The sequence below is a fragment of the Peromyscus maniculatus genome, chromosome 13 (genome assembly GCF_049852395.1).
Source record: "Peromyscus maniculatus bairdii isolate BWxNUB_F1_BW_parent chromosome 13, HU_Pman_BW_mat_3.1, whole genome shotgun sequence".
Lineage (NCBI taxonomy): Eukaryota > Metazoa > Chordata > Mammalia > Rodentia > Cricetidae > Peromyscus > Peromyscus maniculatus.
This window is the reverse complement of record NC_134864.1, coordinates 34,687,379-34,713,984: the sequence shown is the minus strand read 5'-3', so window position 1 is coordinate 34,713,984 and position 26,606 is coordinate 34,687,379. Positions and strand designations below refer to the sequence as shown.

Sequence of the window (26,606 nt, the reverse complement as noted above, 5' to 3'; positions counted from 1 at the left end):
CAAATGAATGAAGCATATTTCATTTGTGCGTAGAAAAGATTTGCAAACTGAGAGATACAAGTCCTATTAGATGCCAGTTGTTCCATTTGAGGTGAGGAATTAAGATTTTTTAACAAGAAAAAGGCAACATAGTATATTCAGCTCAGCTGATTTATGCGACGACTGGAAAAGTCCAGCTGTTGAAAAATTAGTACTAATCAGGATAGAGATAAAACTGGAAAATGTTGATCCTGGTGACTGAACTCAGGTCAGACATGGTGGCAAGCATCATTACCCTCTGAACCAACTTGCTAGCCCAAGAATGGTCTTTTAATAGGTCATAATAATACTTCCTGTTATAAAGCAACTGGAACAAAGAAACTAATCAATGTGAAGGGAAGAAATGGAATCTACATCTCTCCTGATGTTTTTTTAATCAACACATATCACATTATTAAGCAGAAGCTGTTAAATCCCTCAGGTTCCCATTTGAAACAAAAAATAATAAAGGTTGACCTTATTTTAATGTTTATTTTTCATAAAAAGTAAATATAATTAGTTTACTTGGTATAATATACTATATAATGGTTTCCCCAGAGCACACGACTACTCAGCAGCTGCGATGAATTTAAATAATCTTGAGCAGGAAGATTAACCTATAGTATCTTGGGACTCTTGAGAGAGGACCAGAAAGGGTAGGAGTCAGAGAGAAAGGTGCAACAGAAGGAGCGGGAGATGGAGGTGAAGATGCTACATGGCTGCAGGAAGAGGCTGAGGCAAGAGGGGTTGGAGACTGTAGAAAAGCCAGTGAAGGAAAAGGCATGAACTCTCTCCCTCATGCCTCCAAATGTACGAGACAATTCATGGGTTAGTAACTTTCGTGTGGGACACACTGAAAATTAGGAAAAACAGTAACAGAAGGGTTGTGTGGATTCAGTCCATCCATAGACTCAGGAGACTACCTAGGAGATTTGTGTTCTACATAGGAAGCAACTTATACTTAAGTGTAGGAATGAAATTAATTGAATTATAAATTCATATATACATGTATTTTTATAACTGTCATAAAAGCAGATTTCTGCTACAATCAAGACCTGCAAATATTTGTGATGACTTATATGTCAAGAGTTTTCAGCAGGAATCAGTAATTAGTGGATGAACTAAAGTGACTAAGGTAACAGGAGGCTGCACTGCAAAGTGGTTCCCTTTAGACTTCCAAGTTCTTGTCTTCATGATGAGAACATGTTTTAGTTTGCTCTAGTTACTATGACAAAATGCCATAAACTGGGGAATTTAGAAACAGAAATTCATTTGTTGAGTTTCTTGGAGGCAGGGAGAACAAGGTGACAGTACAGGCAAGTGTGTTATCTGGAGAGAACTCACGGGAGACATCATACAAGGACACTTGGGTGCTGTGTCCTTACAGGTTCTGCCCTCACAACTTACCCCCTTTTCAAAGGCTGCAGCAATGCAAACATCTTGGAGATGAGGCTTCAACATAGGAATTTCTAGAGAAGACAAACATGGTAGGATGGATATATTCTGTGGGCATACATTTTCTGTAAAGGAGCTACCTCCCTTAAGATGCTTCAGCTTACCTGGACACACAGGAACACATATAACTGGAAGTAAAAGAGGAAGAATAGGGGGGATAAGCAGTGAGATAATCTTTAAGTATGAAAGGAAATTCTCATGGGAAAGTTAAAACCAAAAGTGTTGGGTGTGGGGGTTTATGAAAGGTCACAAAACATGAGCCACATAGGGTCCAGCTTTCTGTCCAAGGCAATAGTTTACCCTCTATATGCCCATCACCCCACCTTCTCCTGTTTTCACTAATGTTTTCAGTTGTCTTCTCTCTCTGTCAACAGACTCGACAAAGCCTCTCCTTTTATTTGCTATACACTCTAGCAAAGACACTCTTTGCTCAGTTCTGTTTACCTCTGTCCATGTTTAGGTTTCAGCCCATATACTACTTCTTCCAAAAGGACTTCCTAACCCTATATGCCATTCTAATCTACTCCTGCCACTCCTGTCATGTCCTTTGCACAACTCCTTCAGAAAACATACTCCTTTATGTACTTCTTTTCATGTTTACTGTGTGTTTCTCCATCCATCATAGGTGCTTTGGGATGATAAGCTCATTCCTATTCTACTCACTAAACATTCCAGTTCTTAGAGTAACAGTAACATACTAAAGTCATACAAAGAAACATCAGGAGACATCCTGATATCTTATGCTTTCTTTGTTTACAATAACTGATGCTACAATAACTGATGCTTCTACTGAAAATCATACTAAACCCCAAAGTTTACACAATCAGTGATATTCCAAACAAAGTTGTCTATTCCTACACATAGAGGTTTGTCCCTGGAGACCTGGAAAGCAGCATTGCTTTGGGTTACAAGTTGGTTGACTGTCCCAGCTTCCAATTAAGTGCCTCACAGGCCTTCCCCTAACCCTCCTCTCTATTCTCAACTCCTGTTAGTATGGGTATAATAGGAGAAAGTTTCCAAACAGTAAATTATCCACAGCTACTTTAACATAGAGAATTACTATTTAAATGATTTAACATAAAAGTATTTAAGCTACTATGGGAAAATACTTATAAAACAAAAGAATTTTGCAAGGTACTCTAAGGTTTAGGCAGAGTACTTAAGGACAAACTCACAAGTATGCTGGAGTTCACACCTCTCTGTGAAGAGGGGGTAGAAGCACCTGCTTATTCCTGCTCACAGACAAGCAGGGGCAATCCTCTGAGAAGTTGGGGAGCCAAGGGTTGTGGGGAGGTATAGAGAAAGAGGTGCCACAATGGGATCAATGTCTGAACTATGCTGTCGGTGCTGGGAGACCTTGGTGAACAAGTTCCAGGTTTAGGCCAGTGGAGACAAGTGGTGAGTTGACAGAAGGAAACGAGCCTGCAGAAGGTTGGGGTATCTCTGTAGACATTGCTGGAATCAGGTACTAGAGGCAGCATCCTGCTAGTTTAGTGAGCTTCCTCCACATGTGGCCTCACATAGGTAGCTCCAAAAGCTACAAGGGGCCAAGGTCAAGCAGCCATTTGACTATAGCTGCTTAAAGTGTGTGTGTTGTGTGTATGTGTGTGATGTGTGCATGTGTGAATGCGCCTGTGTGTGTGGCATGCCCAAAAAGGGGTGGGGCAGCAGCAATTTTAGCTGGGGTGCAGGCCTACACTGCCAGTATCTAATAAGCTGCTGAACCAACATTAAGGGCTTAATACCAGAGTAGGACTGGAGAGATGGCTTCCAGTTAAGAGCACTGGCTGCTCGTCCAAAGGACCTGGGTTCAGCTCCCAGCAACTACAGTGGCTAACAACCATCTATAACTCTAGTTCCTGGGGATCTGACTCCTGGCCTCTGGTGGCACTGCACATACATGGTACACAGACAAAGCAAAAAAGAAATCCATGGCTAGAGAAAGCTATACTTTGTTGGCATCTAGCGCTGGGGAAACTGCCTGACTGAGCCAGCAGAGCTGGAATCTGACTAGAAGTTTTCCTTTCTTCCCTGTGGTGACTTACTATCTTCCACTAACAAAGCTGAATGTCTGGTTAGCAGGCAGGAGAGCATCCTCCAGAATGCCAGTGGCCAGTACACTTGGAGAAAGGCAATGCATCATGGGTGTGCAGTACCTTCAAAGGTTCTTACAGCACGCCCATACAGTGATGATTCTGTGCACTTCCAGTCCACTCCCTTTCCCCAGGCCCCAGGTGCACAGTGAGTGCAGTACTCGGTGTTTCTGGCCACAGAAATGGCAAGGATCCACACTGACCTCTTGATTCTTCTCTCTCAAAATGATCAATTTTCCCATGCATTTAAAACTACTCCAAAAGAAAGTCTATAAAAAATAAACAAGTAGGGGCTGGAGAGATGGCTCAGTGGTTAAGAGCACTGACTACTCTTCCAGAGGACTTGGGCTCAATTCTCAGCATCCACATGGCAGCTCACAACTGTCTGTAACTCCAGGTCCAGGAACCCAACACCCTTACACAGGCATTCATGCAGACAGAACACCAATGCACATAAAATAAAAATAAATTGTATTAAAATATCTGTTGTAGAATATTGTTTGCATTTAAAAAAAAAAAAAAACCTCTGTGAAGCTGTGTTACTGTGCTGTCTGAAACACTTGATGGTCTAATAAAGAATTGAACGGCCAATAGTGAGGCAGGAGAAAGGATAGGCGTAGCTGGCAGGCCAAGTGGATATAGAAGGAGGAATCTGGGAGGAAGAAAAAAGCAGCAGCAGCCAGAGAAGGAGAACTCCAGGGGCCAGCCAACCAGTTACACAGCAAGCCACAGAGTAAGAAATAATGAAAGGTACACAGAAAGAGAGAAAGGTAAAAGCCTAAAGGCAAAAGCTAGATGGGTTAAGTTAAGGAAAGCTGGCAAGAAACAAGACAAGCTGAGGATGGACATTCATAATTAAGAATAGGACTCTGTGTGTGATTGACTTGGGAGCCGGGTGGTGGGCTTCCCAAAAGAGCCAAAAAACAAATAACAAATATCAATAATAAATAAGTGCAAAAAGAGAAATGAAATAAAACCACTTAAAACATCCTTAAAGATGTCAAACTTGTTTGACACCAAAATCACACCAAAAGCCTTTGAATGACATCTTTTTCTACCACATCCAGGTACTGTTTGGCAGAGTCCATGTTCTTACAATGGCCACTTAACCTGATGCCAGTATTCATCTGCCGTCAGCTGGAGATTGTGGCAATCGCCATGCCCCAGCAAACAATGGTCTGTGGCACTCTGCTTATAATCCTTGCAATGAACTAAGAGCCGCAGTCCTCCCTGTGGACTTCACAGCCTTGTGCTTTGGGTTTCTTCTCTCTTGTCTGCCTATTCTGTCTCCTTCTTGTATTCTGCACCTAGATGCCAACCTCCCCTAATCCTCTCCAGATGACTCATCTTTCTCTGCCAGAACTTTCTTTCATACCGACAGCACTTACTCAAGGCGCACCCCAAAGTATCATCTTTTCATTCATTAAAGCTCTTGTCATCTTGTCTAAAGTGACAACTTACCCATTCCACCATGCAGTAACTCCTCACTCCCTTGAGCTCTTCATGTGCCATCACAGCATGTCCACAGAATTCTATTCCCGTCTGTCATTCTTCTCAGTATGCTCTTCTTGTTCAAGATTGTCTATTTTGTTCCTGTTGAGTCTCCAGTAGCTAACTTCTAACAGAGAAAGTGCCAAAGTGACAAACAGGGTAACATGAATTCTATGGAAAAACAAAATGTTAGTCTAATTGGTATTTCATTACACTAACGTCCTTTAAAATTAGGCTATGTACAACACACAAATCAAGTCACAGATTGGAGATGTTTGTTTGATAACAGCACAGTTACACCTGGGAAATCATACCGCCAACAGAGGCAACTTCCAAAAATATAGCTGTTTGTGTGCACCGTGTCTAGAACAAGTCAAGAATGAACTAGAACTTGACGAGAGCCCCTTGTGCTCTACTGTCCTCTTCTGACTTCAATCCTTTTAGAGTCCCTTGTAAATCTGGATTGAACTGTAAAGAATTAGAATTTAATCCAGAGAGATGATTTTAAATTAGCTATATAGTTGCCTAAAACTGGTATCAGAAATTATGACAGGAATACAAATCATATCAATCTCTGGCTGCAATGGATAAATGAAACAGTTTTTGTAAAGATGTTGATATCTTTTTATAATCATGCATTTGTAGTACATTTTAAGCAAAGGAGATATAAAACTTGATACAATTAACAATGGGAAATTAACTTACATAATTCCTTAGTAAGTAAATTTACTGTAAAGTTCCAGGTATGTGGGTTTGTATGTTTGTACTTTTTTTTTTTTTTTTTTTTTTTTTTTTGCCTAGTAGAATTTGTTGGTATTCATAAGGGTCTTAGCAAGTTTAAAAAACAAAAACCAAAAAAACCCTAGGGCTTCAAGTCATTTTATTATGGTCTGCTATCCAACTAACATAGCAAAAAAATCCTTTCCCCATCAGTTATCTACTAACCTTTAAGATCTATTCTCTAACCAAGCATATACAAACAAATACACTCAGATCTGTGTGCCCCAATACATAGACATACATGTTCAAAAGCACTTACATGAAACTAGATTTCAGCATAATTATTTTATAACTATTTTAATATCTCATATTTTGGTCATGATTGTAAAAAGCAGGGGAAATGGGACTCTAGGTAAAATTTAGGAAGTTATACTAGCTTAAAAATGGAGAGCCAGGCGGTGGTGGCGTGCACCTTTAATCCCAGCACTCGGGAGGCAGAGGCAGGTGGATCTCTGTGAATTCAAGGCCAGCCTGGGCTACAGAGTGAGTTCCAGGAAAGGCGCCAAAACTAGAGAAACCCTGTCTCTAAAAAAACAAAACAAATATGAAGGGAGACCTTAATTTAGTGTATAAATAATTTCTAGGTGATAAGGTTAGTTGATAAAAAAAAAAAAAAAAAAGAGTATTACAGCAAAGCTAATGGGTAGCTTAGGCTCAGATGCAGAGTTCCTAACTATATAGAAGTGGGGGCACTCAACTTGTTCAGTGTTTTTTTTTTTTTTTTTGGTTTTTCGAGACAGGGTTTCTCTGTGTAGCTTTGCACCTTTCCTAGAGCTCGCTTGGTAGCCCAGGCTGGCCTCGAACTCACAGAGATCCGCCTGGCTCTGCCTCCCGAGTGCTGGGATTAAAGGCGTGCGCCACCACCGCCCGGCTTGTTCAGTGTTTTATAAGTGACTGCTACCATCAACGGGTAGAAGTGAGCAGTTACTGCAAACTGACTGGCAGGTACCACACTGAGAGCATGCCACCAGCTGCCCCTTAGTAAATCAAAGCTTCAATCTTCTAGAAGAGGCCAGAGATGGAAATGAATCTCCCATGAGAGTTGCAGTGCCACCTACTTCATGCTGCCACTGGCTCCAGAGTCTGGAGAATGAAGTCATGAATAAGTCAACACCAGGCTGTGCTTTCATGTAGACAGAGAACAGCAATGTCTACTGAGTAGTCTATGAAGGGCAGAAACAATCTGACAACAGTAGAGGATGGAAGATGGTGTTAGAGCGGGGGGGGGGGGGGGATCTCCAATTCATTAACCTTGAAAACCAGAAATGGATTTTAATAGCTTGTAGGTTTTATATACTTAGATTATGCAATATGTGTACCAATCTGATGAGGGAGCTAACATCTATTTACTTTTACTGGATAATTCTATGAATGCTCATTACATAAAAAATAACCCAAACTTTACACTGGGGAATTAGGGAATCAATAGTATTACATTCTTCTGGAAGTTACCTTAATGTTAGATTATATGGACACTCCAAACCAAAGGCTAAAAATAGAATACCTTCAAGCCATCTTGATTGACAACAACCAGGTTAATAGTTTATACTTATGGTCATAATTTGTGAACTTGGCTATACAAATTTCAATTTCTGCTACCCAGACTAAGTCACTTCATAACCTATCATTCTAGTAGAACAAATTCCAAGCCCATTCAGTAGGCACTTGCTTTTTTTACTTAGTCATTGGTAGAAGTTACTAAGCTGTGGTTTCTAAGCTCACTTTTCTCTTAGTGACAACGCTTAATTCAGCCAATAGGCTGTGTTGCTTCTCAAGTATAGAAGTGCCATGACTGATGTTACTCTCTCAATAGGGACTAACAATAGCTTGCTTGTTATGAATGTGACCTGTGACCAGAGCCCATTTTGTTACAAAATTCCTTGAGAAACATGCTGTTTTAACCATGTCTTTCATGTCTAGTAAGAACAAGAAAGATATTAAAGGGTCTTACATCTTACACATGAATATTCTTAGCTAATGAAACTGGGAGTAACTTTAGTTTAACACAAATAACCTAAACAATGATTCCCAAACATAGTTGTCCCAGAGCCCTCACCTTGCACCTATAAAAACATGAACTTCGGATGGGGGAACCCCCTACCCCAAGCTTCTAGAACCTGGTGAGCAATTAGGGTAAAAAGCTTAGGCCTGGCTACTCCCCTTCTTGAACTGCCTTTTAGAGCTGGTGGCACTCTTCTCTAACCTTGGGGACAACAAGGAAATTGACTGTTCTCTCATGGGCTCGGTCAGCTGAATATAGAAACAAACAATACAAATTTTTGCTTAAAAAATGCTTTTCTTAGGAATATTACAAAAATGCTTTGTGGGCAACCTCATGAGAGGAATTTCTGAAACTAAATCAAGATCTTCCCCAGCCTCTCCCCCACCCCCTTCATTTAAACATCACAGTCACAATGTCTTGTTTTGTTACACACATGCTGTGCTTCTTCCTAGAGCTGCACTGGAACACACAAACTATTTCTTTAGCTAAACTTCTCACTCTTGTTTCATCTATTAATTCTACCTTTAAAACATCAGGCTAGTAGTTATTTCATAGACCTAGGCTAACAGAAAACTATTAACTCCATAGGTGTTGACATCTGACAGTTCTTTTTGCAAATAGTAAAGAATATGTACATACCTTATATACCAATATGCACATTAGATGTTTTTTTTTATGTGTGCTGTTTCTGTATCAAGAACACTATAAGCCAACAAAAACTTTCACTATAATATATGCCAAGAAAATTCTCCAAGACCCAAATTCAACTTGCAGTTCTGCCCACTGATTCCTGGAGATGGTACTTAACAGTCATTAAAAACACAAGTTTTAGAACGATCAAGACTTGTGTCCAAATTCCAGCACTGCACTATTAGTGGGATGTTGCACTTTTTTTTTTCCAGCCCTTTCTTATTTTCCTTGTTTTTAAATCAGTAAAAGAAACTGGGACCTAGAAGCTGCAGTGACATCAGCAGTAGCAAGTTTGTGCATTGGTCTTTTAATACATTTAAACCACCACACTACCAGCACACTTCATTTGCATGAAATTCTGCACCACACATACTAATTGTAGTAAAGTTCTTTACCCCCATACCTGGGGTGGGGGAACCTACTTTAGAAGATTTTCACTGAAACCTATTCAAACAAGATTATAAACAATATAAAAATAACATTTTAACATTTGACCATCAACCCTTTTAAAGCCATTTGCTATATAATTTTTTGCAGTTTTTTTCAAAGATAATACATTCTACCTTCATATGGTCCTCAAAATTAAAACATAATTAACAGGAAAGAAGCTAGGAAGTAATGAAGATAAAATATATGCTGAGTAGAGTACAGAATCCCAGAGCCAACAAAGTGTATGTACTGTTCACTTATATAAGTGAAATGGATTTTCTAATTACCAGTTGTGTTAAATACACCAAATAAAGCTCCTAAATTGGTACTCCAAGACACCACCTTAAGTTTTCTGTCCACATGCTCTTGTTTCATGATGCCTGAGTGAGTTTTGTTGCACAAATTTTAACTTAGGAAACTCAATGCTTCCAAGACCTGAAGCATCTGGGGACTTAGATTGCCATGTCCACCACACCAGATACTGCTAAAGCACTCATAAATCAGAACAGGAAAAGAAGCTGGAGACTCAGGGTTTTAACTTTTTCACACTGCAAGAACTGTGCACGCTCATATAGTTTTATGCTATATGAGTTGTATGCTACTTAAAATGTTGAAACTTGATTTCATTAACTAGAAACACAGCACACACTACTTGGAGCTTCTCATGTATTTCAAATCTAATACTTTAAGGCATTTCAATGAGGTAAACTCAAGATCAAGTTAGACCCAAATATCAAAAAAGAAATTGTTTATGTCATATTTACAAATGCACAATTTCTAAGAGTATTAAACGAAGTTTTGTTCACGTTCTCCCAAGAGCTAGCTTCATGACCAATCATTAAATTCATTGTCATTTTGCATCCTCTACCTTCTGGATAACAAACTGATGTGGTATAGAAAACCATGCAGTAAGGAAAGGAGTTTTTAAGTATAGAATTTAAATTAATCACTTACCTTGTAACCCACATACTAGGAATTTGGAGTATGTTTTCCTTTAAATGGACATATTCAAAAATAACAGCCATCATTATCCTTGCTTCTGGACTGATGTTGGAATCATCAAATATGGGCCAACAAAAATGTGCACAATTCCATACTGAGATAATTTCCACACTACATCCATTGCTTCAGGCAAATGAAGTACACAATGACAGATTTTAATGGAAAACCACATTCCTTTGCATGGGACATGGACAAGCTCCAGAGTCCTGGCTTAGAATTAAACCAAGGTCCAAATATTGGCTCAGGCACTTTTTAGCAGTTACTGTGAACAACTCTGGTATAATGGTCATGTCAGCTGATGATGACAACTCAATGAACAACAAAGAGCTCACACAAGTGTTACCTATGACTTGACTGTGTCTGCTCTTTGGACTAGAAAGAATTTACAATTTCACTCACATCTCCCTTTTTTTTTTTTTTTTACATTTTCCATGCTTATCAATAGAACATGAAGTGCTTACTAAATGAAGTACTACCATACAGTGTAACACGTTACAAATGACACACAGAGGCTTTCCTTCTAACACTGTGAGAATCTTTTGTTGTTTAAAACATAACATGAATAATTACGCTACTCTCAAAGTATAGTAGACAGACAAGGATAAAATCTTGTATTATTTGTTTAAAGTGAATATCCAAATTAAACTCAAGAAAGCATTGTATAGACTTAACATCAAACATTAATACTCAAATAGAGGAATTAGGTATTCAGAAGCCTAAGGTGTCAGTCAGGGTACTAGTTTCTGGATTACTTACTTCAGGGTACTAGTTTCTGGATTACTTATACATTACTTACAAGAGCACCAGTTCTTACCTAAGTCTTTCCATCTGTCCAGCATACTGAGAAAACAAAAGTCAATGTTTCTTCACTGTTGTCAAGATTCTCACTACAAAGTACTTTCCAGGTCTCAAAATGGTGCCTTCCTGCACTGTACTTACAATGCCCATGCATGCACCCCTTCAATTCCCTGGTTAAATTCACTGACATAAAGAATCCTTGCAATCACAACCATTTCTTTTATTTTGTAAGGCTGTTTCCTAATTGTAATAATAAATTTTCAATTTTTAAATGACAATTTAAAAATAAATGCTGTCCCCATGAAAAACAACAGCAAAGAATCACAACATAACAAGTAATGAACAGAGGTAACATCATTTTATAGCTGGAAAAATTATCCATCTTCCCTAAAATTCAAGTCACAAAAAAATTTAGTCACATTATTCTTTCAAAACATTAAAAGTGGGTAAAAATGTCAATGACCTATTGCTGAGGAGAAACCTCAAAATACATCACATGAATTTTGTAAGGTAGCAGAGCCAGCATTCCCCAGCAAATCTATTTTAACCCAGAAGCAGGCATCTAGAAGCACAAGTATCAAATCTTTATATCTCTACATATATGCTAGACCTGATCTGTACAGCCATACTGAAAATGACAAAAGTGGAATTTTAATGGTTTGAGCTAGTACTTCATTGTTTTCAATGTCTGACTTAGGAGACTTCATAATTGAAGCTTTCATAGCTTTCCCGATTGCTGACAACCAGAAATGTCCTTACTTCCAAAGTGTTAGAGCAGCAGCTTCCTTAGTGAAAATTCTAACTACACCAGAAAGCAACCCTTCAGCATTTAGCAGTACCCATGCAGTAGAGCAAAGTGTACTGAGAACACTGTCCATATTCGTTACATCTTCCTCACTGTCTCATGTAAAGGTGGAAAACATGTAGAAACCAAGATCAATAAAGCATAAAATTGTACAGTACAGATAAAAGCAAATTTCAATGCAGTAAAAGCCTATTTGCAGGCCTAAAAGAAAAATTATAATCCAAGACGCATGGGGAAAATATTTATGTGGAGTTTTTAATCCATATTAGAATTCAGTTATTGTAACTTCACCATAAATTTAAACAGAAACCATCTTCTGAGACATACATTCCAAAAAGTATATCAACAGTATTGATATTAAATGGAGAGTTGGTTACTTGAACTCAGTAACATTTTTCTGACAGAAATCTCTAGTGGTTTCCCCTAATTACATCTCTAAAATATTATCTTGTAAGAGAAAAAAAGGAACAAAATTAAATAAAATAAAAGATAAAAATACTCTGACGTTAAAGCAAACTATAATCCTTGGAGATCAATTAATTGGGTAGAAAACAACTTCAGTGATGGTTGGAAGCACAGAGTAACGGACACAAATCTCCAGCACAAAGCACATCTCTGCAAACATGAAAATGACTCCTCAGAGGACAACGGAGAGCTAAATACCCAAGAATCATCACATTTGAAAAATATTGCTTAATCACTTTCAAAACACAGCTGCAAGAACTGAAGACTTCCTTCAAACTATCAAGGTAATCTATTTATTGCATCTTTAGATTGCATTTTGAAACAGACAATTAATGGTGTACCACAGCTTCACCAATATATATTTCAAATGTGTGTGTGTGTGTGTGTGTCTGTGTGTGTGTGTGAGAGAGAGAGAGAGGGGGGGGGGAGGGAGGGAGGGAGGGAGAGAGAGAGAGATGGGGGCTAAGATATTTATAAACAAAGGGTAGAATGTATGTGCTTTTCAAAGGGACTGAATTAAATATAACCAGCTGCCACCTTTGTGCTCTGACATACTTGAGTTACTGTGTATGTGAATACTAAATTCATTCATGTTTTTGTCTACAATAAATGAAATAAAAACACCACCCTATACAATCCACTATTAGCATTAAGTACAACAGCAAAAAATTATTGTACAATTTATACATACTAAAATATTTTCTTTCTCTAGAAATAACTCAGAGCAAAACCTAATCCTCTTAGAACTGAATTTGGAACCCTCAAATTACAACAGGGACAAAACAACTCAGAGTATGTACTCATGTCCAAACAAAGGTTCCTGGTCATAAGGCTGGAAGATTAGTAAGTGCAAGTGATAGGATAAGCATGCGCCAATTGTATGCCTGGATCTTTGTATATTTATCGAACCTTTAAACAATACCAGCTAAGAAAATGTCACAAGCAGAGCAAGATTAACTGGGAATTTTGCGTTTCTTTTGCCATTTTTGCTACCCAACTTACACAATGCGCAAAGTGCTAATAAGCAACACTACAGAAACACATTTACATCAACACTGAAGACCTGGGGAAATAAAATCCAACAATTTTATTTTAATGAGCTGTGTTTTCTAAATTTGTTTATTTTTTTCCTGTTTTCATACAATATTGAAAACAAAACGCGGCACATTCACATTTTCCCGAGGAACTGTAAAGATGATCTCTACAGGGATAACGTTGGAAAGCCTGAAGCTCAATCAACTGATGTTGAAAACTCTCAGAGGGAGGAGGCTTGATCTGAGTGGTCTATAACATGTACTGCAATTTAACAGAAGAGATGGTCGTCTTAATAGTAATGATTTAAAAGAACTTCCCAGTCCATGCGAAGAGTACAGTCCAAGAATAAATCAAATTTCTGAATGCATTTTATGCTACGTATGTGTATACTTTGCGATCCTCAGGGGTTCGTGCCAAATATTCTCTCTCAATAAGTCCTTCAATACGTTTCTTAATAACAACTGGACTTGGTAAGAATCGAGCCTTCAATTGTTGAGTTACCTAAAAAGAGAAGGTACAAGCCAAATTTTAACTAAAGGACTTCCACATAAACACAAAAAATCCTTTTTACTACAGCTGACATGCCATTTTAAAGCTAAGAATATCAAAATTTAGTGACTGTGCAACTAAATTAGAAACTATAGACATGGTGGCTAACGTCAATAAGCACAGCACTTGAGAGGGTGAGGCAGAAGGAATACTCTGCGCCTCAATGTAACAGACAGATAAAACAGAAAAAGTACCAAGAAAAATTTAAAGCTTTTGCTTGGGAATGTTATGGATGGTTAGAACTCACTTCCATGTGTCAAAATGTGAATGATAAAGAGGATTACTTCGATTTCACTAGTCTGACTACATACCAACATATAGTTTAATCATTTTGATGATGATATTACTAACTTCTGGGTTATTTTCCCAGTTCAAAGAATCTGGGTATTGTGTTTACATGCACTAGCTCTGGACCAGACTGCCTAGATTCAAATTCCTGATTCATATCCATATCCATCCAGCTCTGGGATCTCAGAGATGAGTTAACAGATAGAATGACTTGCAGCAATGGCACCCAATACTATGAGCAACTGCTGTCATTCTTTGCTCCAGCTGAAGTCAGAGCCTAAGTATGGTGCTTCCAGTACTAAGTAGCAGCCACAGTCTACTGCTAGCAACACTGTGTGTGTGTGTGTGTGTGTGTGTGTGTGTGTGTGTGTGTGTGTGTGTGTGTGTGTGTGTGTGTGTGTGTGTCTACTGCTTTTAACTGAAATAGAGGCTATTTCATTTTATAAAGGAAAAGAAGAACTTGGTATTAATAATTAGTACCAGACCAGAGAGAATTTAAACCTCTTTGTCCTCAAAGCTCACGAACATTTCAATAATCCACCCTAACTCATCCATCAGGTAGTTCTCCTTTTCCAACCTTAGAATCTCTGCATTCTCACAGTATACTTAATAAACCTACTAATTAAAAAAAAAAGTAACAAAAACAAAAATCTTGCTACCGCCCACTTGAAATGGCCAATCCTTATTTATCTTCTAGAATGTGAATAGCTACTTTGGGCAGTCTCCTTCCTTACAAGACTGCATTCAAGATTCCTTCAATTCTCAAAAGCACTCTAGATTCTTTGGTCCTACTTTATAAGCATTTTGATGAAATTGCTATCAGTATAACTAGGAGTCATCAGCTGCACTCACAGGCCAAATACCACCTAATACTTTGTTTTTTATAAAATCACTTATATCTAGTCACACTTGTATGTGCTTCTTACAGCTGTCCTCAGGCTAAACTTGGCCTTTTACAAAGGTTTGATAACTCCTGGGAAATCCTAACACAAATAAAACCGCCACTCTGCTGTAGGCACAATTTCTTATTCTGATGAGCTCCTTGTGTTTTTAACCTTGGTGCTGCAACCTGCAGAACCACCATCCTGTTTTACCAGGGACCAGAAGCCATCTCATTTCCCTTTCCTAGTCCTCATCTTCCTACCTTACATTGTGTTTCTCTACTTTTAGCACTTCTTGGTCAGCACAGACTCTGCACTACTGTGTTCTCAGGAATAGGAACATTGTTAGTGCTCACTATTTCTACTACCAGCCACCAATATTAACCTTTCCTTCCCCAGACTTCACTACCTCTTTGTCCTAATTACCTAGCACCTCCTCCCCACAATATAAACATCTTCAACAGTCGTCCATTTAAAAGAAAAAGACAAATTCCAGAACTCCTAATTCTACCACTTAGTCCTCTAGAACTCTTCTGCCTGTTACCAGGATCCACTATCTCAAAAGTACAAACTCTTGGTGGTTTCCACCTTCACTTACTTTCTGGGTGATGCATCATCTATCTACTCTTATTAGGCCAGTGAAAAAGGATGGCAAAGTTAACTTGTCACATTTGCCGATATAGTCATTCATCTAAGCTTTATGGTTTTTATAATTACTAACCACTCACTCATGGTCATTCCCCTAGTGTGTTAAAACTGTACTTGGTTATTTGTTTTTTCTCTTTGGAAGGTCATCAAATTTGAACACGCTTCATAATCACGTATGCAGAGCCTGTTAAAGGCCAGATTGCTGACCTAAGAATTTCTGATTTAGTAGGTCTAGGCGAACTAAGAACCTGTATTTTTAAGACTGGTTCAGAAGAAACCCCTTTAAAACCAGTGCTCAAGGGCTTCTTCTCAGTTTCATTGGGTGTTCTTGTTCCTGAATGTGGCACTGTAGGGCTCTTTCTTGCAGTGTTGTTTTCCTTCTGTTATTTCCCATGTTACATCTCAGCAATTTAATACCAACCATTTTGACTATATTCCTATATAATGTGAATTCCCAATTTAACATCTGGCTTTCACTTTCTGACTTTTAATGCTTTAATGGACTCCTAACTTCACATATGCCAGTGAAAAATAAAGACAAGTGTGCAAACCATTATTAATTAAGACACAGAGCACAGAAGCAAACTATTCTCTCTCTCACCTTATAGTTAAGGGGCCCAACCTCTGTCTGTCTATTCACTCAAGACAGAAACCCAGGAGGCTAAATTCTTCCTTCTCATTTCTCAGTTAAAACTGTCAGCACTACTTCTCAATTCTCAAACAAGGCTTTTGTTACCTGTTAATGGGCCCTCGTGGGCTTAGTTTCCTAACTTGTAAAGAGGCCCTCAAAAAATGGTAACCATTACTAATGTTCAGAAACACAGGTGATTTGTTTAAAATTGTATATTGAAGTACAGGTGTTTAATTATGCACAGTATCTTGTTCTTAGTAAGAAGTGTGGTGTGATAATGATGTTGACCGGCCTCAAGCGTCCTTACCTCTGCTACTAAAACATTGTGCTGCATCTTCTTCCTAGACTTCATTATTCGCACTATAGCAGCTTCTATTTCATGTTTTCTGTCATCATCTACTTTCTGTCTTGTTTCTTTCCTTTCTGGGTCAGATTCACCTTGTTTGGCTGCAACTAAAATAGAAATAAAGGCATTTATTAGATATACAAATAAAAATTTGGTTTAAAAAAATGTAATATAATTTAATATTATTCAGAGCAAAATCCATCTCAACTAGAGTACGCACATAACACACAATAAGCAAACATTCTCATTCATCTCAATTATAAATTATTCCTTTGTACAATTAGAAGTTAGTTTTAATGGGGGAAAATAAAGCAAAAAAACTTTACAAAATCTCACTATACAGCCCTGGCTGGGCTAGAACTCACTATTTGGACCAGGAAGTCTTCATATTTCAGATACATGCCTGGCTGAAAGTCAGTTATTCATAGACTAGGATAATTCCTATCCTGGAAGAAAAATGGTAGTGGATATCTCCAGTGATAAAAATTAGCAGTATACAATTTGCCTGTTGTTCACGGCTTTCAGACCTTAACTCTTACTTTTCTGTCATGTCTTAAGTTTTATTTCAACAAAATCTTTCAGGCAGTCAAGTATCTGCTGTCTAACTCCTAAAACACTGCAGGAGAGGGACCGGCAGGTATTGTCAAGATTCTATCAGTTAAACAACTAAAAAGGACTACTGAGGTATCAGTAAAAGGAATTCTCTATAGCACTGAAATACTTCTGTGCAGGCCTTGCCAACTCCCTGAGTCTATTACCTAAAAAATTCTTTTCATCTCATCATATATTTACTCTGTATTCTAACCTTTAAGAGAGTGTTACTTCTGTCCTTCCTACAGTGTTAAATATAACCAGCAAGGGTTAAATAAATGTCCAACTGTGCTATAATTGATGTAGCAAAAAAAAAAAAAAAACAAAAACCATTTGTTGTGTTATTTGGCCCTTAAAAGGAGATAAGCATGAGGTTTTCCTTTGAGATTTCCCTCCCCCAAAGATTAAACCTCAAACCTCAAAGAAAAAAATAGCTGACATATGCAGACATAGACATGATATAGTAGATTTATAATTTATAATATTATCTTGGTATGCATAAACATTTAGCTACTTGTATGAAAAGTTCCTTGATAAGAATACTGCTTTCTGCTGGGGACATGGCTCAGTGTTAGAAGCATGTGGCCTAGCTTATGTGAGGTCCTGGATTATAGCCCTGGCATCTTATCTAATCTCATCCATGCATCTGTTGGATCAAAATCAAATCAAATAATATCTCTTTCACTCAAACACACACAGGGAGACACATGCACAAGAGAAACTGCATTCAGTATCATTTGCTAAGAAAAAACAATAGCAAAAAAAGTAAAAGCAAATAAAAATAATCTATACAAAGAATCTACCTCCCCCCTGAGGTCAATGAAAAAAGGGTATGGGTTTAGATTAAGAGAAACAAAAGAAATATAGTGATAACATGGAAATCCTGAAAGACTCCTAGTTCCAAAAGATAAGACACAAAAGGAATCCTCAAGACAACCTGAGAACACACAATAAATAGATACAATATGAAATCATTTTTCCCATGTGATATATTTAGAATGATGGAGAAAAACATCTTACTTCAAGGAGACATGTATGCTGAGGTATGTCTTTCTGTACTAATATTTACCTTGAAACCAAGCAGCAGGATGCTTTAATTCTAAACACTGGAAAGAAGGGATTGGTTTTTTGCCATTTACAAACAGAAATTAAAGGTAATACTGGTTTTACAATTTCAAAACTTAGGAAATATCTGAAGACCAATCCTTCTGTAGGTAACAACCAATTTTGAAAAATCTGTAATACAGCTTTGAAATACTGTCTTTCATTTGCATTTGGGTTCAGCTGCATTTTGTATATGCAGGTATCCCTTCTCAGGACCAAGCACAATCATACTATAGGCATTATTTTATTAATAATGAAACTATTGCTTTTTAAAAGGAAGAAATCCAGCAGATGAGGAATTTTTTTTATATATAAAATATACATAATTTTTAGAGGAAAACTTGAATTGCAGGTACCTGTTTGAATCTTGACTCTGTGTAGTTTGGATGTGAACTGATCATTAACTGTAAATATGTGGCCACTTTCTATCTCCTTTGACTTGGGTTCTTTTGTGAGGACCCGCTGTGTTGGTTTACCACAGGCGAGGGACTGGAGGGCTCTAACAAGTTCTCTTTCAGGGATATCTGTCTCTTGTTGAATTTCCTGAAATTTCATTAGATTTGACATGATTAGATTCCCTCCCCCAAAGATTAAAAGTACATTAGTTAATCAGCAAATAAATAGACCAAGCAGTGGCTAGAGAAAGGTAATTCTATTATAGAATTAATTTACAATAAAAAAATCTCCTGAATATTATGACTTGTTACTAAAATCTCATTATTTGAACAAACTATAAAACTGTTAAAGGCAAGGGCATTTCTGCTTAAGGAAATACAATGTGCTCTCAAAAAATGCCATCTGCAGACACCACTAGGAAATTGATGGCATTTGGATAATATTGCTACAATACTCAGTCTCAGGAATATTTACTATGTTCCTTCCAAGTTTATTTTCAAGATCACTTGTTCAAGCTTTCTTTATGAAAACAAACATTAGAACCTGAATTTGACCATATTTACTGCCTCTTGGATCAAAATAAGATTTGACTACTGGAAATTAACATTAACCACAAAAATCAGTTAAGACATATATTCTGAGGTCTAGGTAATAACTTTTATATATGTTATGATATGAATATAATTATAATGTTATACTGAAAAAAATAAAAACACCTGGGCGTAAGAGCAGTAATTTTTAACCCACTATTCTCATGTCAATAGGATAACTAAAAGAACTGTACACTCACATGACTTAGTACACATATATGTATATGGAAACTTTAATTAGGTAAAAATCAAGAGTCTCTGAAATGCTATTTTACATGTCTTTCCTACAAATAATTACATGTTTACTATTATTGTAGACATTACAAATACTATATGAATTAATAGAAAGCTAAACAGGTTTTATTATTAGATCACAGATAGTTATAACATATTTAAAGTTATTTATACTGAAAGAACTGACAAATATTTTTAAGTGGTATCTTTATTTATACTTACATATCAATTTTCAAATTTATGCATTTACCTAGAATCTTTCTTCATATATGATGAGATATAATGGCACCAAAGTCCTCCTACTGTCCTCCAACACCCCCAAAAATATTTCGATTGACGTAAAATGATAAATTTACCATATCTCAACTATCGAAAGATATAATTAACTTGCTTCTGGGTTCTTATTTTATTCAAGCATGTTCTTCTCATCTATGACTTTTATCATAACACCAGCACTTAGGAGAAAAAGGTAGGAGCATCATGAATTTAGATGCCAACCTGGGATACATGATAAATCATCTTGAAGGAATACATTTAAAACAAAATAGTTTTATATTTTGTTATGAAGACTCCCCATCACCAATCAAGACCCATTTCCTTGCAATAAAAAGTTCTGCTTATGGCCTGGGCAGTGGTGGTGGCCACCTTTACTCCCAGCACTTGGGAGCCAGAGGCAGGAGGGTCTCTAAGTTGGGAGACCAGACTGCTCTACAGAGTGAGTTCTAGGATGGCCAGGGATATACAAGAAACTCTCGAAAAATCAAGAAAGGAAAAAAGAAAAAGAATAAGGTTTTGTTTAATCTTACACACTTTCTTATCCACATTAATTCTGGGATCAGCATAGCAAGTTCATAAAAGAATACTGATTTTTAAAGTTCTTTGAACTTATAGGTGACATAAAAAAATGATCATATAATATGGAGTCCTCCCCTTCTGGTAATTGTTTTCCCTTTTAAAAGCAAAATTGATTAATCTGGTATAAATTCTCTATTGCTTGCTGCAATGAGTATAAGTAAGGTTATGATTCTTGGTAATTCTTTTCTTAATGTCACAAACTATGAAAAGCTTGCTAACAGAAAGTGTAATTTTTCCACACAACTATTCTGAGAACACTTTCAAGTGATTGTCACACACGATCAAGCTCATAATCACACTATGTCCATAAATGAAAATGCATTGGTTAATTCTTTTATGGTATTTATCACTTTCACTTTTTCTTTTGTTAATAAACCTGAACAGAAATTGTGGTAGCAAAGGTAGGCATTCTGTGTTTCCAATGGAGCAGGAAAATGTCTAGTGTTGGGGAATATAACTTTAAGGTGTATTATTTTTGTTTATGTTGCATTTGTTTAGCTCTGTGAAGCTGTGTTACTGAGCCTGTTGTCTAAAACACCTGATGGTCTAATAAAGAGCTGAACAGTCAATACCAAGGCAAGAGAAAATAGAGGAGGGACGGGCTAACAGAGAGAATATAGAGAAGGACGAGCTACTTTTTGGGAGACATGAGCAAAGAAAGATGAGCTACTGCTATTCAGACTCTCTTAAGGAGCAGACTTTGACTTTAACCTTTGAGTCTTGAGTTCTTTAGAGAGGTAGATTTAGAAAAATTCCCTTTGTAGCTTTCAAAGAGTCGGTGCCTCAAGGAATAGAACCCCCTCAGGTTAAGAGCCTTGCAGCCTAACAGCTGTTGGTTACCAGTGGAGTTGCTGTTGCTAATTAGGACAGCCACTGCTTAAGAGGCATCAACAGTCTAGTGCTGTTCTGTGTGTTTAGAACTCTCCTTAAATACAACCTCATGACAACTAAGAAAACTTTCATTCTACTTAGGTAGCTAAAAGACCTACATTTCAGAAGTGAATATGAAGAATGACTTTTAAGCAAATACTTTCAGTGTATCTGTAGAGATCACCAAGTGCTTTTTGTGTTAAAATGGCTTGTGGCAAATAAAAATCTGTTTAATATCCTACAATTACAATTTAACTGTCTTTTAAAAATTATCCTCATGTAGATCCTTCTTTGTATTCCAAGGAAAGAATTACAAAGACACTGTACATCATTCTTTCAACAGATATATAATATCCATCTGTAACAGAGTTAACATCTTTTTCTCTTTTCAGTTTTGGTAACACAGTTGTGTCAGGTACAAATTTATTTCTATTTTGCTGAGTCTAAATTTTTTAACCAAGTTTCAATTCACCTTCTGTTATATCATGCAATCGTCTATATCCCTTTTAATTATTTTATTAGTTAATAAATATATAGGGAATTACTAACCATTGGATTCTCTAGGCTCAACCTGACCATTAATTGCAGCCTTTCCAAGGACCTTAAGATAAAAGGTACTTAAGCCAGGCAATGGTGGTGCACGCATTTAATCCCAGCACTTGGGAGGCCAGCCTGGGCTACAGAATGAGTTCCAGGAAAGCCGCAAAGCTATACAGAGAAACCCTGCCTCGAAAAACAAAGGAATAAACAAACAAACAAATTAAATAAATAATTAAATAAAGGGTACTTAAGCCACAGCTACCCAAGTAAGCTCCAGCTAAACATTCAACTCAGAGAAACCAAGAGACAATAGATTGTTAGTGGGTATTTGATATGTGGCTAAGGCATCCACCTTCCTAAACTCAAAGACTTATAAATATTTAATAATTTTAAAAGAAGATGACTTTAATGACTTTATATCTCCTCTAATTTCTGTAAAGAGCCGGTTAATGGGATTTAATCAACAGATGTAACACACAGTGTAAAACGCAAGTCAACTGTCATGTATCTTCTCACAATGCCTTCGTTAGATTCGAGGTAGAGGGAACCCAAAGGTTTTGAGGCCCATTATACTGCATGGAATTCTACACAGAAAACTCAATTTGTATGAAAGAGCTAAAAGTAGCAACGGCAGAGCAATATTCTACTTAACTTCTACCTAAAACTTGCTCATTTGCATCAATGGATCCCACGTTGATTGGGAAAGGGAAGCTGCCTTTGATCATTACAGTTAAAGACAGCAATTCCATAGTAGCTCTAGAAAATGAATTTGTACTGTTTTTATGCTGTCATACTTCTTAGTTCTTTAATAAAATAAAGCTCTCAAAAATCAACCTTAGCATTTATAAGGTATGACATACTACTCTTCATAAAATATTCATAAAAAAAAATCTCAATTAAAGAGTATGTATTGGAGCTAGGCAGTAGTGATGCACACCTTTAATCAAAGCACTCAGGAGGCCAAAGCAGGTAGATCTGTGAGTTCGAGAACAACTTGGTCAACACAGCAAGTTCCAGGACAGCCAGGGGAACAAATAGAAACCCCGTCTTGTAAAAAAACACACATAGGCCAGCCTGGTCTACAAATCAAGTCCCAGGATAGGCTCGCAAGCTAAAAGGAAACCCTGTCCCCCCCCCCCAAAAAAAAGGGGGGGGGGAGAACACACACACATACAAGATTCTAGGATAGCCAGATTTACATAAGAGAGCAACCCTGTCTCAATTCTGTTCCTCAAAACAAGTAAATATAAACTGAAACAAACCTAAGACAACTGGGGATATAGTTTAGTTGGCAGAATACTTGCCCAGCATGCAGGATCCCCACCCCCCGTTTGACCCCCAGCACCACATAAATTTGAAACATACCTGCAATCCCAGCATATCTAAAATATGACAATTGAATTCCTCCTCTGTAGAAAAGATTTATGCATATTGCTTGACTAAGGTATACGCCACGTTTGCTTCATCAATATTATTAGGACTCAATTCCATATAATCTGTGCACGAAAATTCATGTTGTTCTTGGGTAGAATTTATTTGTTAAATATAAAGGAAAAAACTTCTTGCCTTGGCCACTGAACTAAAACATTTAAGTTTAGAAGCTTTCTTTTAACATATCATATAAAAATGCACTCTTTTAATGTTTGCCAGAAAATGGAGGCATGACAGGAGTATCAAAATAGATGTAGAATTTAATCTTCTTTATTTCAAACTCATACTCCTTTCCTGTCACCTACAGTTAAAAATTGGCTTTCAATAAATAAGAAGGCAATTTTAAAGTCTTTCAAAATACCTTACTTCAAAAATTAAAATCACACTCATTTCAACACCAAGTAACTCTTCACAGGTACAGAAAAGACTAGTACACTTTAATGTAACTGGGCTTAGAGATGGCTTGGCAGTAAAGGTGCTTGCTACCAAGCCTGGTGACTGGAATTTCATCCTTGATCCTCAGAGCCTACATGATAGGACAAGAAACCTGCAAATGGTTCTTTTTCACACACAGATCCTAGCATGTATATACACACATACCCGCCCCCCCCCACTACCACATATCCATTTAAAAAAGTTAATGTAACCAAATCATAAATTAAAGAGACAGGTAAAAAAAAAAAAAAGAAAAATAGGTATGTACATTATAATAAGGTGCCAAAGATGGAAAAAAATCACCACTTTTAATAAATGATGATAGAATGAACTGTTTAAAGAGAAATAACTATTCAAACTTATTTTATTATTTTGTGTCTACATGTACACCTCTGCATCAAATGAATGTCTAGTGCTGGCAGAGGTCAGAGGAGGGTGTCAGACCCCTTGGAATTGGAGTTACAGACTGCTTTGAGCTGCCATGTGGATGCTAGGAATTGAGAAGGTCCTTCTGAAGAGTACCCAATGCATTTAAACAGCTGTGCCATCTCTTCAGCTCTAGAAAAATCCATTTTAATTCTTACCTCATACCATATAGAAATTAACCTGAAAATTACCATATCTAAATATAAAAACTAAATTTGGCCGGGCGTTGGTGGCGCACGCCTTTAATCCCAGCACTTGGGAGGCAGAGCCAGGCGGATCTCTGTGAGTTCGAGGCCAGCCTGGGCTACCAAGTGAGCTCCAGGAATGGCGCAAAGCTACACAGAGAAACCCTGTCTCGAAAAACCAAAAAAAAAAAAAACAAAAAAAAACAAACTAAATTTATAAACTACTTAAAGCTAGAAGTAAATCTCTACATTTCATGGTAGAAAATCATTTCTTAGGACATCAAAATAATAAACCATAATGAGCCAGTCAAGATGGTGCATGCCTTTAACCCCAGCACTTTGGAGGCAGAAGCAGGCGAATATCTGAGTTCTAGGCCAGCCTGGTCTACAGAACAAGTTCTAGGATAACCAGGGCTACACACAGAAACCCTGTCTCAAAAAAAAACAAAACAGAAAAAAGTAAAAAGTTACTAAGTGGATTTTAAATATTAAAGAGTTTTCTTCTTCTGAAGACTTTTTAAAAAGCAAACAACAAGTTGAAAAAATATTTGTAGCATATTCATATGTGGTTGTTGGAATGACAATGTCCCTATAAGCTATTGTGTTTGAATACGTGGTCCTCATTTGATGGAGCTGTTTGGGAAGTGTGGCCTTGTTAAAGGAGGGCTTTCCCTAGGGAAAGGCTCTGAGGTTTCGAGAGACTAGTACTTTCTGCCTCCTAGTTGTGGATCTGGAGCTCAAATATTCCTGACATCATGCCTTTGCTCTGCCTTCAGACTCTAAATTTGCTGAAACTGCAAGTCCAATTAAATGCTTTCTTTTATAAGTTTCCTTGGTCATGGTGTTTTTGTCACAGAAAGACAATGTAAAATTACATACATACATACATACATACATACATACACACATACACACACACACACACCTCAAGATAATATATTTACGGAGCTCACAAACACATAAAGTATGTGCAATATCATTAGTCATTAAAGGAAGATTAAATCCATGATACAAGTGAACACAAACTAAACTGACCTAAACTACTTAGACTGCAGAAGACACGGAGCAACTGGAGCTCTTGCTTTAGGGCAGTTTGGGTAGTTTCTGAAAAGTCAAACACAATGTTTCTCTCTTCTCTCCTCATCCTCTCTCCTCCCCGCCCCCTCTGTGTGTGTGTGTACAGGTGGGTGGTATGTGGATGTTAGAGGACACCCTTAGGTGTAGTTTCCCAGGGGGTAGTCACCTTTCTCTTTCTTTCCCTCCCTCTCAATGATGTCTCACAGGCCTGGGGCTCATCTCTCAAGTTCTGGGATTATATGTAAGTGCCACCACAATGCCTGACTCCCCCCCCCTTTTTTTTTAAACATGGTGGTTCAGGTGATCAAACTCAGGCAATTCAATGCCAACTGAGTTTTACTTTCTAGTTCCATGGTTCTATTCTTAACAGATCAAGTCTGGTACAAACCCCAAAGTTTATCATCAACAAGAGAACTGATAAAGAAAATGTAGCAAATCTACATGCAGTAAAAAGAACTGGCTACTGATACTACACATCCTAGATGAATCTAAAAAACACTGAACCATGAAACTTCAACACAAACAATACACATAATTATATTTATATAAAATTCTATAAAAGGCAAAACAACCCACAGAAATAAAACATTAATCATTAGTTACCTGGCACCAAGAGTGGTTGGGGGGAACTGACTACAGACAGATACAAAGAAATATAGAAGGTAGTATTCACGATTGCGATAATGGACAGAAAGGTGCCTACTTTTAAAGCTTAGCAAGCTATGCACTCATATGATATGAAAACTAAATAATGTCAATTTAAAACAACAAAAACAAAACATGCCCCTGTAATGAAGGATACTCACAAAGGTCAATGGCTGAATTTTATGCAGTTTCTCCTAATGGTATGTATTCAAAGAGTGTTTCTTAAGTTTACTCCATCAAGAAAGACTCAAGTGATAAGTAAGAGTTAGAAACAACAGCATGGGTCAAAGCATTTATTACTATAAGTCATACCTCAAACGTGTATTTCTCTCTATTATTAAAGAGCATTAATATGGTCATCTGGAAAGTGGAGACTTGCAATATGTGCTTCCGGGTATTAGAACCAGTTACTTGTGCACCGCCAACACCAACCTCAGATCCATCTTCCTGTTGTATTTTTTAAAAAAATAAAAAAGACATTATCTCCTAACAACTTTAATCACAATCTCCTCCCCTCCAATAAATATACCTCATTTCTATATATAACCTGCTTAACCCACATGCACTCAGACACACACCCATTTACTAAGGGACTGTTCCCATTTCCCTACACAGTGAATACTTCAATGTAGCCAAGAAAGTGTTTATATACCCTAAGGAGTTAACAGTGCCAAGTATTTTTCAACTAGATAAATTATAAAGTTCTTCATCTTTGGTAATTATATAAAAATGCAACAATATTTACACATGCATTAAACAACACTAAAAATGCTTTGGTGTCATAGCAAATGAAGTCTAGATTAAGGCACCTAAATTGATTA

The 26,606-nt window shown here is 37.3% G+C and overlaps 1 protein-coding gene across 2 annotated transcripts in view; it reads right to left on the bottom strand.

The window, feature by feature from the left end:
* Positions 1–13,100: 13,100 nt before the first annotated feature.
* The window catches only part of Cul3 (cullin 3), an 81,016-nt gene continuing 67,510 nt past the window's right edge, over positions 13,101–26,606 (bottom strand). For both annotated transcript variants that reach the window (XM_076549973.1, XM_042260045.2), the window contains 4 exons: positions 26,098–26,232; positions 18,458–18,644; positions 16,368–16,513; positions 13,101–13,564 (listed from right to left, as the gene is read on the bottom strand). In XM_076549973.1, the coding sequence (XP_076406088.1) occupies positions 13,433–13,564; positions 16,368–16,513; positions 18,458–18,644; positions 26,098–26,232 (600 nt within the window). In that variant the 3' untranslated portion in view covers positions 13,101–13,432. The remainder of the gene's footprint in view (positions 13,565–16,367; positions 16,514–18,457; positions 18,645–26,097; positions 26,233–26,606) is intronic.